Genomic DNA, 12,112 nt, shown 5'->3' on the forward strand with positions numbered 1-12,112 from the left:
AGAATGTGAACGTTTTAAAACAATAACTGAGAAAATGACATGAAGGCTGTGTTGACCAGTTTGATGGAAGTATTTTGGATTGCATGTGAAAACCCCACACTGTACCCCAGAAGTGCATTAATGTACATAGTTACCATTATACATATATATAGTCCCTCTAAATTTACAACACTGTGAACTACTAAATACATAAAAAATGGATTTTTATGTTATCAGGAAAACATAAGTTCCTCTAATAGGAAAGAACTATAAAATGCGTACAATAGAACATAATTCACATAGGCTCAATTTACAGGTATGTCTCACAGTACAAAAAAAATGAACTACAAATACAGGCAAAAATCACACCTTACATTCTAGACTAATGCACCAATACATGATGTTTTCCCAGGGGAAGTAGACGCATTCTCAAGATTTTCCATTGACCAATGATTTTCATGTCTTTCACAAATACGGAAGCAAAGGATTTAGGTTCCTTTTTGTGTTTAGTTATGTTTAGGGGTTTTATTAACAGCAACAGTTGAAATATATGAGGAGAAATGCTACCAACCCTGTTCTTGTTGTTCAGTAACCAAGACCTTTCTCTCATTCTTCCCTGTACCTCCATTTTCCCTTTTCTAAGGAAGTTCATAGAGAGTGATAGTAAAGATATCAAATATTTCAGAGATGGCAAAAAAAATATGAGGCTTGGCTTCAAGTACCTGAATGTTTGTGGCTTTGCTGATTGACCCATCACCAGGGGCTTTAGTTCCCCTCTGGTTGAGCTAGTGCAAAGCAGAACTATGAAACATTCTTTGGAAAGTTTTCTGCTCTTACATTTTTCACCCTTCCTGATGTGAGGCTCCTGTGAGACACTGCCTTGAAAAGGAGTCTGCTGCGCTCATCAGCATTACAGATGTCATCATCTTTGAAGCCTCTGCCAAGGTTGGGGAACTTTTTGATGAACGCCTTCACAACTTCTACTGGAACTTTGTTGGCTTCAACACGCAAGACCTTCTGGAAAATACTGTGTTGCAGTTTGAATTTCTCCAGCCAACCACTTGATGCTTGGAAATCTGTCACTCTGAATTCCTGTGCAAATTTTAAAGCAATTTCTTGGATCATTGGCCCAGAGATTCAGGCATTAACTGCTCTCATTTGTTTGAACCAGCTTCCTGTGGCATCACTGACTTCATTGAGGGACGCTTTCCTCCTTTTCTGCTGTAGGTCTCTGCTTTCCTCACCTTATCTGTCCAAATCCTCGTGTTTACAATTTTGGATGTTGTTAACTTGTGTTCTTGCTAACATCAAAATGTTCTGCCATCTTTCTTTGGCTTCTGCTTTCCAGAAAATCAGTCTTTTCCTTCAATGTCAGCTCTCTGAGTTCTTTCCTTTGGGCCATCATGTCTTGATTAACTGTAAACTTTTTCAGTAATTGTAGGATATATCCACAATTCACACCAATCCTTCATGTTGAAAAAATTCTTCTGCAACATGTGATAAACAATAGGACAGGAGGCCTAATGCTAAAACATGGAAAAATAACATACTTAAGAAAAAAAAACACCCATGGGGCCAAGTCTACACATTCTACCCCTTGGTTAGAGTGGACTCAACTGTCCAGGTTAGAGAGGGTAAATTAATGTAACGTGTCACAGTCCAAGTGGTCAAGATAACGAAGGCGCAGAGGTGGTCAGCCTTTGAGTACATACGGTACAAGTCCAGTCTATGAAAAGTAGATCAACTTAAGGAGGAGATCAGTGTAGGGAGGTGGTGGTGCTACTATATACGATAAATAGGGTGCCCAGATGTCCCGATCTTTAACAATTTGTCCTGTGCCTGCGGCATTTTAAAAAAGTCCTGATTTTTGGAAAGAATGCATGAACGGGCCAGAGAACAGTAAGGGAATATACGGTTCTTGGCTGCCATGTGGCTATGTCGCCAGGATATGAGTTTTATATTATTTTTGTTAATTTTATAATGTTAAACTATAATAATAACAAATAATTGTTGAGAAGTGATTATTGAGAACTGCTTATCAAAGTTTGCATTGTTGTCAGGCCCCGCCCCCGCCCCGCCCCCGTCAATGGCCTCCCGCTTTACCAATATTAAAATCTGGTCACCTTAATGATAAAGAGTAAACATACTTGACTTATTAAGAATTCAGGCAATGGATACCAAAAGCTCCAATTCCTTTATAATAAGAGAAGAAAGGGCAATAAGACAAACATGGTGATAATAACTGAGCATTTACTAAATGCCAGGAAGTGCCAGGAATGCTAAGTGTCCTGTCCTGCTCAAATCGTCACATTAACCCAATGAGATGGCTATCGTCTGTTTTTCACACGAAGAAACTGGTTGTCAGAGATGTGAAGCGACCTGCCCAAGGTTACAGACCAGTAAAGACTTGAACCCAGACCTTTCTAAGACCACACTCGCACTTCCGTTAACCTGGCTTTTGTAGTCACCGAGGGCGGTGGGCTCGCACCAAGCCAAGGGCCCCAACGGGCATAACCCGCTTGCTCCGCCGCCCTCGCGTTAGCCGGGCCCCGCCCTCCGGCCTCGCCCGCGGCGCCTTCCCTCCCAGCCCCCGCGGGCCACGCCCACCGCCCGGAGCCAGGTGCCTCCGCCGGCGCCGCTCTGGCCCCGCCCCTCCCGCCCCGCCCCGCCCCCGGGCCTCGCAGTCGCCGCGGACGCAGTTCTTGCGCATGGAGTCGCCATTTTGCTCCTAGAGACGCTGAGTGGAGAGCTGGCTCTTTCTTCCTTCGGCAGCGGAGGCTGCGGCAGGGCCGGGGCTGGGGTCGGGGCCAGGTAGGCGGGCGGGAGCCGGTGGCGAGTGGCGGCGCGGACTGGCGGGCTCCGGCATTGCGGGGCGCAGGTGCACAGGGCGGTGGAGCCGAACGGGTCGGGGTCCCGGGCTGTGACTGGGGCGGGGTCCCCCGCGTCCTCCGGCCTCGCGCCCGCAGCCGCCGCCCCCTCCCTCCTCTCGCGGCGGGGCCGGGGGGTCTGGGCCTGGTGCGCTGCCCCAGGACTCCCTCCAGGCGCTTTGGGGAGTCAGGTCCTAATTATGGGACCTACTGCTGAGCAGCGACCCAGCCATCTCCCATCCGTCATCTGACACGAGTCTTTGCTCGTCTTGGGCTTTTCTCTTACACCTCTCCACAAGGGGTGATTTAATTGCAGTTTGAACTTAACCTCAGCAGAGACTGGGGGAGGACTGCAATTTGGTGTTTAAGTATCATCCTACTTTTAAAATGTTCCCCCAATATGTTATATTGATAAGGACTTTTAAAAAATGCGAATGTTGGCTCAATTCGGATGTTTAGCTTTTGTAAGGAATTTGAAAATGCAGAATCAGGCTTTGGGCCCAAGGAAGTGTGATCTCTAGTGTTTAAAAAATTTAAATGAACAAATAGAAAAAATCCACCCACGTTATTGAACCTCACGAAAACATACCCTTCTTGTTGACATTACTTTCCTGCCCTGCTCTTAGCGTTATTATCCAGTTGTCATCAGAGCTTAACACTAGGCCCTTCTATAGCCTAGTGCTGAATATTTATTATATCGAATGCGTATTCTGAGTCTTATTTAATTGCCCCGCTGTGGAATCTTTGCACATGTCCGTTGTGCTTACTCTTAAAAACCTTGTATTGACCATCAATGAACAATTCAGCCTTTTTCTTCTTTGCTTGGGATAATTTCCAAGTGTCCATACTGAATCAAACTTCTTTATTTGGCGCTTGGTATGTGTATAAATTGCTTCCCAAACACGGCATGTGGACAACAGACATTTCCCCAAATCTAGATAGTTGTCCTTTTCTGCTCCCTCTCTGGGGAGTTCAGCGCGGTGCCAAGTCATTTTCTTTGTGCGTTGAGAGACAGGCTGTGCAGCCTATTGTATCATACAGCAGACTGCACCCATCAGCTAGTGTGTCTGCTGTGTGGAGGCTGTGTGCAGCCCTGAGTTTCTACTCTTAACCTCACTTCCTGTCTAAAATGGATGTCACTGTAGTCCCTGCTTCACTGGGTTGTCAACCATGAGAAAAATGTTCCAGTGGAGAGATGACCCCTCTCACCTGGGGTCACACAGGACTGGAAGAACAATTCCGTTAGATTTGCCCTTCAGATCCTCCTCAATATTGATAGAAAAAAAGGAAATTTTCCTGAAGTGGGGTATGTCACTAGCATAAATAATAATTTTTGTACTTTCATGATGCCTTTTAGTTTACAAACGACTTTCAGTTTGGTTTGTTAATCGTTGCAATTCAGTGAGGTCAGGCTACAATTGACAAACCTTTGTTGCGTCTCTACCCTGTGTCAGGTGCTTTTTTAGGCACTGGGTAAACTCCAGAGAACGTACAGTTTAAAAGAACAGTGAACAAATCTCTGTTGTCAGGTCCTTAAATTCTGATGGTGGGAAGCTTTTTTACAAAGCTTCTGTCTCTTTGGTCTGAAAGGTAAAGGCCGAGGCCCAGTAATGCCAAGTGATGCCTGGTGACTGAAAGTCAAACCCAAGTCTTCCTGCTCCTAGCCTGGTGATTTAATTGCTTTTCTTTTCTTTAGGGACACAGTCTTTCTCTGTTGCCCAGGCTGGAGTACAGTGGTGTGATAAAGCTCACTGTAGCTTGAAACTCCTTGATCCCCCTTCTTCAGCCTCCCAAGCAGGTGGGCCTCCAGCCAGTTTTAAGTAGAAGTTATTGACACAGTGGATGCTTTATAGCCGTGGCTTTCAACCTTTTTTATATCACAGCACACTTGAACCTATAGTTAAACTTCCGGGGCACATTTAAATTATGTCGATAAAAAAACAGTAAATGAATATACTTACCATGCTTTGAACTTCTTGCAGAAATAATCAAAAATTTTCATGGCACACTTGTTGAAAATCACTGCTTTAGAGGAAAACAACGCACTTTAATCTGAGCCTTCCTCATCTGAATGCGGATGAGTGGTGGTTTTTTTGTTTTTTTTTTTTTGCTGGGTTTGAACCCACCATCTTAGGCATATGGGGCTGGCGCTCTACGCCTTTGAGCCACAGGCACAGCCCCAACAGATGAGTGGTTTTGAAATGAATGTCTGTCTGTCCAGAGCAGCTGAGCTCCTTCAGGGTGGTTCCTCTCTCAGGAAACTTAATGAATTGTCACATTCAAAGACGACTGTGATTCACTTTTTAAAGGTGCTGAGATTTGTTTGAAAAGGATATTGTTTCATTCATGTTAAATAATTTTCACACATTCTAGAGTAAATTTAGAATAAACATAGAAGCAACTGAACCTCATGGAAAAAATACGGGAATATTCTCTTTTCATTTTACACTAAAACCTTGTAATGAGCCTCTTGCCAGCCCCATTCTGGATAGTCTTTAAAACTCTTCTTTTTTGAAGCTTAGTAAATAACACAACCTGAGTTTGCAGCAGGAGAAAGGAGAACTAAAACTAGAAACAACCCTTATGTTGGAATAACTTGTGAAATGACTAGTTACAAACATGGCTATATTAATAGTTCATTTTTAAGCGGATGCTCCCCAGCACCCCTACCCATGTCATTTTGAGAGTGGGCTTAGGTTAGAATTTTGTTAGAGAAGCCTGGAAACCTCAGAGGCCACAGTCAGGGAGTTGCAGGGCATTTAAGTCAGTGGTTCTCAACCTGTGGGTCGTGACCCCTTTGGAAGTTGATAGACCCTTACCCCTTTCATGGGGATTGCCTAAGACCATTGGAAAACACATATTTCCGATGGTTTTAGGAACCAAGACACCACTCGTGTGGGGGTCACCACAGCATGAACTGTATTAAAGGGTCGTGGCATTAGGAAGGTTGAGAACCACTGATTTAAATGATGAAGGATAAGGAAAGACGTAAAGAAATCCCTGGGAAAAAGACACAAATGCAGCCTGTCTTGAGATAGGTTGGACGGAGGCTGTCCTTTAGAAAAGAAATGTAATGTATCCTATAGACCTTCAAGGAAAGGACCAGAACCAGTGGGTGTAGTCTTCAGGGAGCAGAATGTCAGCCTGTTCTGAGGAAGAATTTGGAATGATGGGCTCTCAGTGGATGTGGGAATCACTGTTACAGCTTCTGTGGAACGGTACCTTGACAGGAGTCCTGCAGATGGTTTTCTAAGAGGTTTAGGAGAAATAGGCTGAATTACTTCTGAGATCTCTTCCTACCCCTAAAATACTTGGATTCTAAGTGTTCCATCTCGTATCAACACTGTTCTGTTTTAAGGAGCTTCTTATTTAAAGGTTAGGGGATATGAAAACATGCCACCCCCTCTGGTCCCCTGCATATTACTGTATCACTGTACTGGTTTGGTAGATAACCCAGATATGAAGAGTCGAAGAGTCGATTTAAACGTAGAATGTCCTATATGCAGGATACCGTGTTAAGAGCCTTGCAGAAATTTACAGTAACCTGTGAGGTCAGTTTTTGCATTCGTGTCGATGAAGGAACTGAGGCTAAGGAATTTATGCAAGACCTTGCTGTGATTTAAGGGGAAGCAGGAGCCAGGATACAAACTTGAGTTTGACTCCAAAGCCTGTATGTACAGCTACAGAATTGGTTTTGGTTTTGTTTCCATTCCTGGACCTGAGACACCCTCTGTTCTAAGAATGGGCCTTAGATGTCAACTAAGACTCCTACCTCTGAATGTTGATGGTTAGAATGTATTATTTCTTCTGTTATACCAGCTACTCTGACCTGATGCTACACTCTCCTGTAAAGCAGGGGTCCGCAGTTTTTTTTCTATAAAGGACTAAGTGAAGTGATAAATAGGCTTTGTGGGCCATACTGATTGCTTTTTGTTTTGTTTTCAAAAGTTTTTGTTTATTTAAAAAAATTTTTCAGAGACAGGGTCTCTCTTGCTCAAGCTGCTGGAGTACAATAGTGCAACCATAGCTTACTGCAGCCTTGAACTTCGGGACTCAAGCGATCCTCCTGGCTTAATCTGCTAAGTAGCTGGGACTAAGGAAGACATGCTACCTTGCCCAACTCATACTTAGTGTTATCAAATAAATATTTCAGGCTCGTGGGCTATATCAATGCCATTATTATATCTAGAAACGATTTGTAAACAAGGAATTGTGGCTGTGTTTTACATAACCAGGGCTTGGGAGGACCTGATTTGGCCTGTGGGCTCTGATTTGCTGATCTGTACTTAAGCCTACCAAAAGGCACCAGTGGTCCTCCTTGGTCACAGCTGGCATAGGTTTCTGTTTGTAATTTTTCTGTAAATTTAAAATAGATGGTGTTGTAGTCTGCCATATTTCCTGTTGTGAAATCCTGGGTTGTGCTAGCTGGAATGCCCCTTGGGAGGTACCCTGTGGGAAGTGTGCCCTCCTCACCTGCTGGGGGACTGAACTGCAGCTACCTGTGACCTGGTGGTCCCACTGTACATTCGCAAAGGTCTCTTGAGACCTGGCTGAAAGTGCATATCCACATTGGAAGACTAGACAGCACTCAGAGCAGACTATGTCTAGATCTTCTAACTCAACTTGCTAAAATAGATTGTTTATTGAAAAAGCAAATCATAGATCTGTATGGTGGTAGCTTTTTGTATTAGAAACACTGTATGATGTATGTTATTTTTTGTGCACATGATTTTTATGGCGGTCATGTGAATACACAAAAGAATAAAAGGCTAGAAGGTCAATACCAAACTAATGAGAATCCTTGCTTGGGGAGATGGGTGGGATGAGCCTGGGGTTGGGGCTGATGACTTTAGCCTTAACTATTATGTTTCAGGTTTTTATAGGGAGTATGTTTTTGTGTTTTACTGGTGTACTTAAAATTTAAGAATAACGAAAAAGATAGCTTAGTTTCAGCCCATTTATGATTTCCACAATTTTCCCGGCAACTGAGGAGATGGAGTGGGCTTGCTGGGAAGGGCCCTGCCCTCACAGCGTGCCCCAAGGTTGCTACTCTGCCCCGTCCTACAGCCCTGCTGCAGATGAGGACGCAGCTCAGAGTGGAGGGGATGGGAACATTCGTTCTCATGACTTCTAGGCCAGTGTCCCTTTTATTTGTGGCCTGTCGCCTATCATTTGGGTGGTCACTAAGCATTCCTTATTATCCAGTTCTAGGTAAATAAAATGAAGATGACAAGGTCAATGTTAGACATTCAGATGACAAGGGACCACTGAGAGGCCAGGAGAAGTTTGTGTGGTAGACAGGATTACAGGAAAAGCTGGATATAGATGGGTCATTTATTCTTTGTTTAAGAATCAATCAGTCCATGTCCTTGCTAATGGCTCTGCCATCTTTCTGTGTGTTAATCCAGGAGGAATTTTGTTGTCAAAGAATAAAAGGAGGTTGTCCATAATTGACTTTAAGCAGCAAACAGTAAAACACTGAGCTCTTCAGCTCCACCTTTCTTGTAAGTTTATTATTTATTCCCAGTGGTTATGAAAACTAATTTAATCATGTGATAGTATATTTCCATAAATTTGGAATCCTAAAGTACAAATGAATTCTGTTTGTCCATATATATCTCTCTAATGTAAAAGACACCATTATGTTGGAAACTAATTTCCTTCAGCCAAAGTCATTTGCTATTAAAAAAAAATCCAAAATCCATCCAGGTCTATTTCATATATTATGGCAGTTCTTAAATTCGTATTGTATCCTTTTAGGCTCTGAGAATCGGAAAACCAAGAAGGTTTTGATGTTTTGTGTGACGCCACCTGAATTAGAAACCAAGATGAACATAACCAAAGGAGGTCTGGTGTTGTTTTCAGCAAATTCTAATTCATCGTGTATGGAGCTTTCAAAGAAGATTGCCGAGTGAGTTATTGTACTATTGAAATCTGCATTAAGTGATATTTTACACTTGATGGTCTGTGTTAGCTCTGTATATCAAGGGCTAACCTTTTTGTGTACTGTCACACCTCCTTGTATTTATCCATTTATTGAGAGCCTCATAAGGGCCAGGGATTGTGTTCGGTGCTACATATGTACAGAATTATTGGAGTACTCATGTAAAGAACACTGAAGTGTATACTGTATGGAAACAGTTTATAGTTCAGTGTAGTTTTAGATGCTAAATACTGAACCTCTGCTATGTATTTGGTCTTGATCTAGATGTTGGGGAGAAATACGGAGAATCCTCAAGAGCCTGCTCCTTATGAAATTTACATTTTAGTATGGGAGCCAGACAGAAGGCAAGTCAGCAAAATAAGATCATTTCAGGTGGTACTAAATGCTATGAAGAAAACAGTGTGAGAGTAGTGATGGGGCAGTTGTCCTGCTTTAGCTCGGGTGCTTAGGTGCTTTGTAAACTAATGGGACTGGGCTTAAGAAACATGAGTGTGGCTTGGCGCCTGTGGCTCAAGTGGTTAAGGCACCAGCCACATACACCTAAGGTGGTGGGTTCAAATCCAGCCTGGGCCCGCCAAACAACAATGATGGCTGCAAAAAAAAAATAGCCAGGCATTGTGGTGGGCACCTGTGGTCCCAGCTATTTGGGAGGCTGAGGCAGGAGACTCGGCTTGAGCCTAGGAGTTGGAGGTTGCTGTGAGTTGTGATGCCACAGCACTCTACCAGGGGGATAGCTTGAGGCTCTGTCTCACAAAAAAAGAAACATGAATGAGCCACCAAGTGAAAGTCTAGGGTAGAGCCTTCCCGCCAGGCTTCAGGGCCCCGTGGTGCATGCAGGAGAGGCATTCGTGAGTCTCAGGAGTGTGTGCTGGAGTGTAGAGAGCACGAGGAAGACGGCTGGGGAGGCAGGCCAAGACTAGCTGTGTGGGCCTTCCTGGGTTGACATGGGGTGGGGGTGAAGGGGGCAAATAATAGACTGACATATACTTTTATACTCACTTTAAATTTTATAGTAAGAATAACTTTATTTTACTGTTAACAATTTGCACATCTCGTTAAGTAGTAATGATGCTGGATCTGTTCTGTCACTGTTTCAGCCTTCCCCCCCTTTCTCTTCTCTAGGCGGCTGGGGGTAGAGATGGGCAAAGTGCAGGTTTACCAGGAACCTAACAGAGGTGAGCTATCTTGGACATGAATAATATTGATCTCTCTGTGAGCTGTGTGTCATACTGGCTGCGTCCTGCATCCTTGGCTATTGAAGTGATTTGATTCAGTCATCCAGTTTTGTTAGCAAGGAGTTAGGCAGGAAAGGTAGAAGAGGATGGGGTTTTAGCTCTCACTAATGTCACCTAGATACTTAACCCTGGTGCACATCACATCTGGAGGCTTGAATTTCAGTTCTTAGACCATATTCAATAAAAACTTCGTAAATAAAAAGAGCAAATAATCTCATTTATCACTGGGCAAAAGACATGAACAGAACCTTCTCTGAAGAAGACAGATGAATGGCCAAGAAACACAGGAAAAAATGCTCATCATCCCTAAGTATCAGAGAAATGCAAATCAAGACTACCTTGATGTATCAACCTAACCTCAGTGAAAATGGCCCACATCACAGAGTCCCAAAGCTGCAGATGCTGGTGTGGTTATGGTGAGAAGGGAACTCTTTTGCACTATTGGTGGGATTGTAGACTAATACAGCCTCTTTGGAAAGAAGTATGGTGAATCCTCAAAGAGCTAAAAGTAGACCTTAAATTTGATCCTGCAATCCCATTACTAGTCATCTACCACAAAGAACAAAATTTTACCGTAAGGACATTTGTACTAGATTGTTTATTGCAGCTCAGTTCACAGTTGCCAAGATGTGGAATCAACCCATGTGCCCATCAATCCCTGAATGGATTAAGAAACTGTGGTATATGTATACTATGGAATGCTATTGAGCTATAAAAAAAGATGGAGACTTTACATCTTTGGATTAACCTGGATGGAGTTGAAGAACATCCTCCTTAGTAAAGTATCTTAAGAATGGAAAAGCAAGTATCCGATGTACTCAATACTAACATGAAAGCAGTAGAGAACGAATACGCGCCCCGTGACAGAAAAACACAATTAAATTCAAGTGAAGGGGAGGGGAGGAAGGCAGAGGATTGGTGAGCTCTCACTTAACACGCACTATGCAGGGGTATGTGGCCTACCTCCTGGGTTAAGGGCTCAACTACAACTTGGATTTTACCTAACAAATGCAAACAATGTAACCTAATCATTTGTAACTTCATATTAATCTGAAATTTTAAAAGAAAAAGGATAAAAGTACTCTATAAGTATGAACCAGCTGTCAGCTGAATGAAAGCATTAGCTTGACCATTGATTGAATTGGGACCACAGTTTTAGGTGATTATTCTTTACCTCCACCTAAGCTGCCATGGGTTAAACTTTGTGAAATCTTATTAGGAACTACTTTCTGCTAATTAATATAATTACATAATCATCCCAAGTTGTAGGGCAGCACCTGTAGCTCATTGGGTAGGGTGCCAGCCACATACACCAATGCTGGCGGTTGGAACCTGGTTGGCTGGGCCAGCTAAAACAATGACAACTGCAACAAAGAAATAGCCAGGCGTGGGTGGTGCCTGTGGCTCAAGGAGTAGGGCGCCAGCCCCTTATCTGGAGGTGACGGGTTCAAACCCAGCCCCTGCCAAAAAAAATAAAAAAATAGCCAGGCATTGTGGCGGGCGCCTATAGTCCCAGCTACTTGGGAGGCTGAAGCAAGAGAACGCTTAAACCCAAGAGTCTGAGGTGGTTGTGAGCTGTGATGCCACGGCATTCTACCAAGGGCAACATACAAGTTGTAAAGAAATTTTATTTAATCTTTGTAATTTCTTTAGAAATGGTGAATATTTGAAATTATTCTAACAGGAGTGATGGACAGCTTGCATCGGCTTGAGACTCATACACCTTACCCTGGATAAGTTATTTAACCTTTCTACCCTGTAAATAATTAGGGCTGTTTTGAGGATTAAGTGGAAAAATTTGTGTGCTTAACGCATTTCTTGGCACATGAGGGGTGCACAGTAAACACTTGTTCTCATTCCTTTTCTAATATAGGATTTTGTCAAGTATTTAAATACTGTAGAGCTTGTTGCGGCTTTGATGAAATAGCATGAATTCATTGTTCCTGTGCTCATCTCTGTAGCCTCCTTCCTGTCTCCTACAGCCCCCATGTAGCTTCAGTAGGGGAAAAAGTTAATTGAAGAAATTACGCAGGCAGAGTTTGGGAAAGGCTCTGCCTCTAGTGGAATTGGCTGCTGTGCTTGGGAGG

General features: G+C 43.2%; 1 protein-coding gene across 4 annotated transcripts in view; it reads left to right on the forward strand.

The window, feature by feature from the left end:
* The first annotated feature begins 2,593 nt into the window (after window positions 1-2,593).
* PRPSAP2 (phosphoribosyl pyrophosphate synthetase associated protein 2) overlaps window positions 2,594-12,112 on the forward strand; it is a 63,697-nt gene continuing 54,178 nt past the window's right edge. Inside the window, exons 1-4 of one of the 4 annotated variants that reach the window (XM_012806043.2) lie at window positions 2,594-2,790; window positions 8,255-8,350; window positions 8,607-8,757; window positions 9,913-9,965. In XM_012806043.2, the coding sequence (XP_012661497.1) occupies window positions 8,639-8,757; window positions 9,913-9,965 (172 nt within the window). In that variant the 5' untranslated portion in view covers window positions 2,594-2,790; window positions 8,255-8,350; window positions 8,607-8,638. Of the gene's footprint in view, window positions 2,791-3,128; window positions 4,645-6,933; window positions 8,351-8,606; window positions 8,758-9,912; window positions 9,966-12,112 lie in introns of those variants that run through there. The other 3 variants (XM_023513991.1, XM_023513992.1, XM_023513993.1) reach the window with 3 other exon arrangements.

This window comes from Otolemur garnettii, unplaced genomic scaffold, assembly GCF_000181295.1.
Source record: "Otolemur garnettii isolate 467f Iridium unplaced genomic scaffold, OtoGar3 scaffold00046, whole genome shotgun sequence".
Lineage (NCBI taxonomy): Eukaryota > Metazoa > Chordata > Mammalia > Primates > Galagidae > Otolemur > Otolemur garnettii.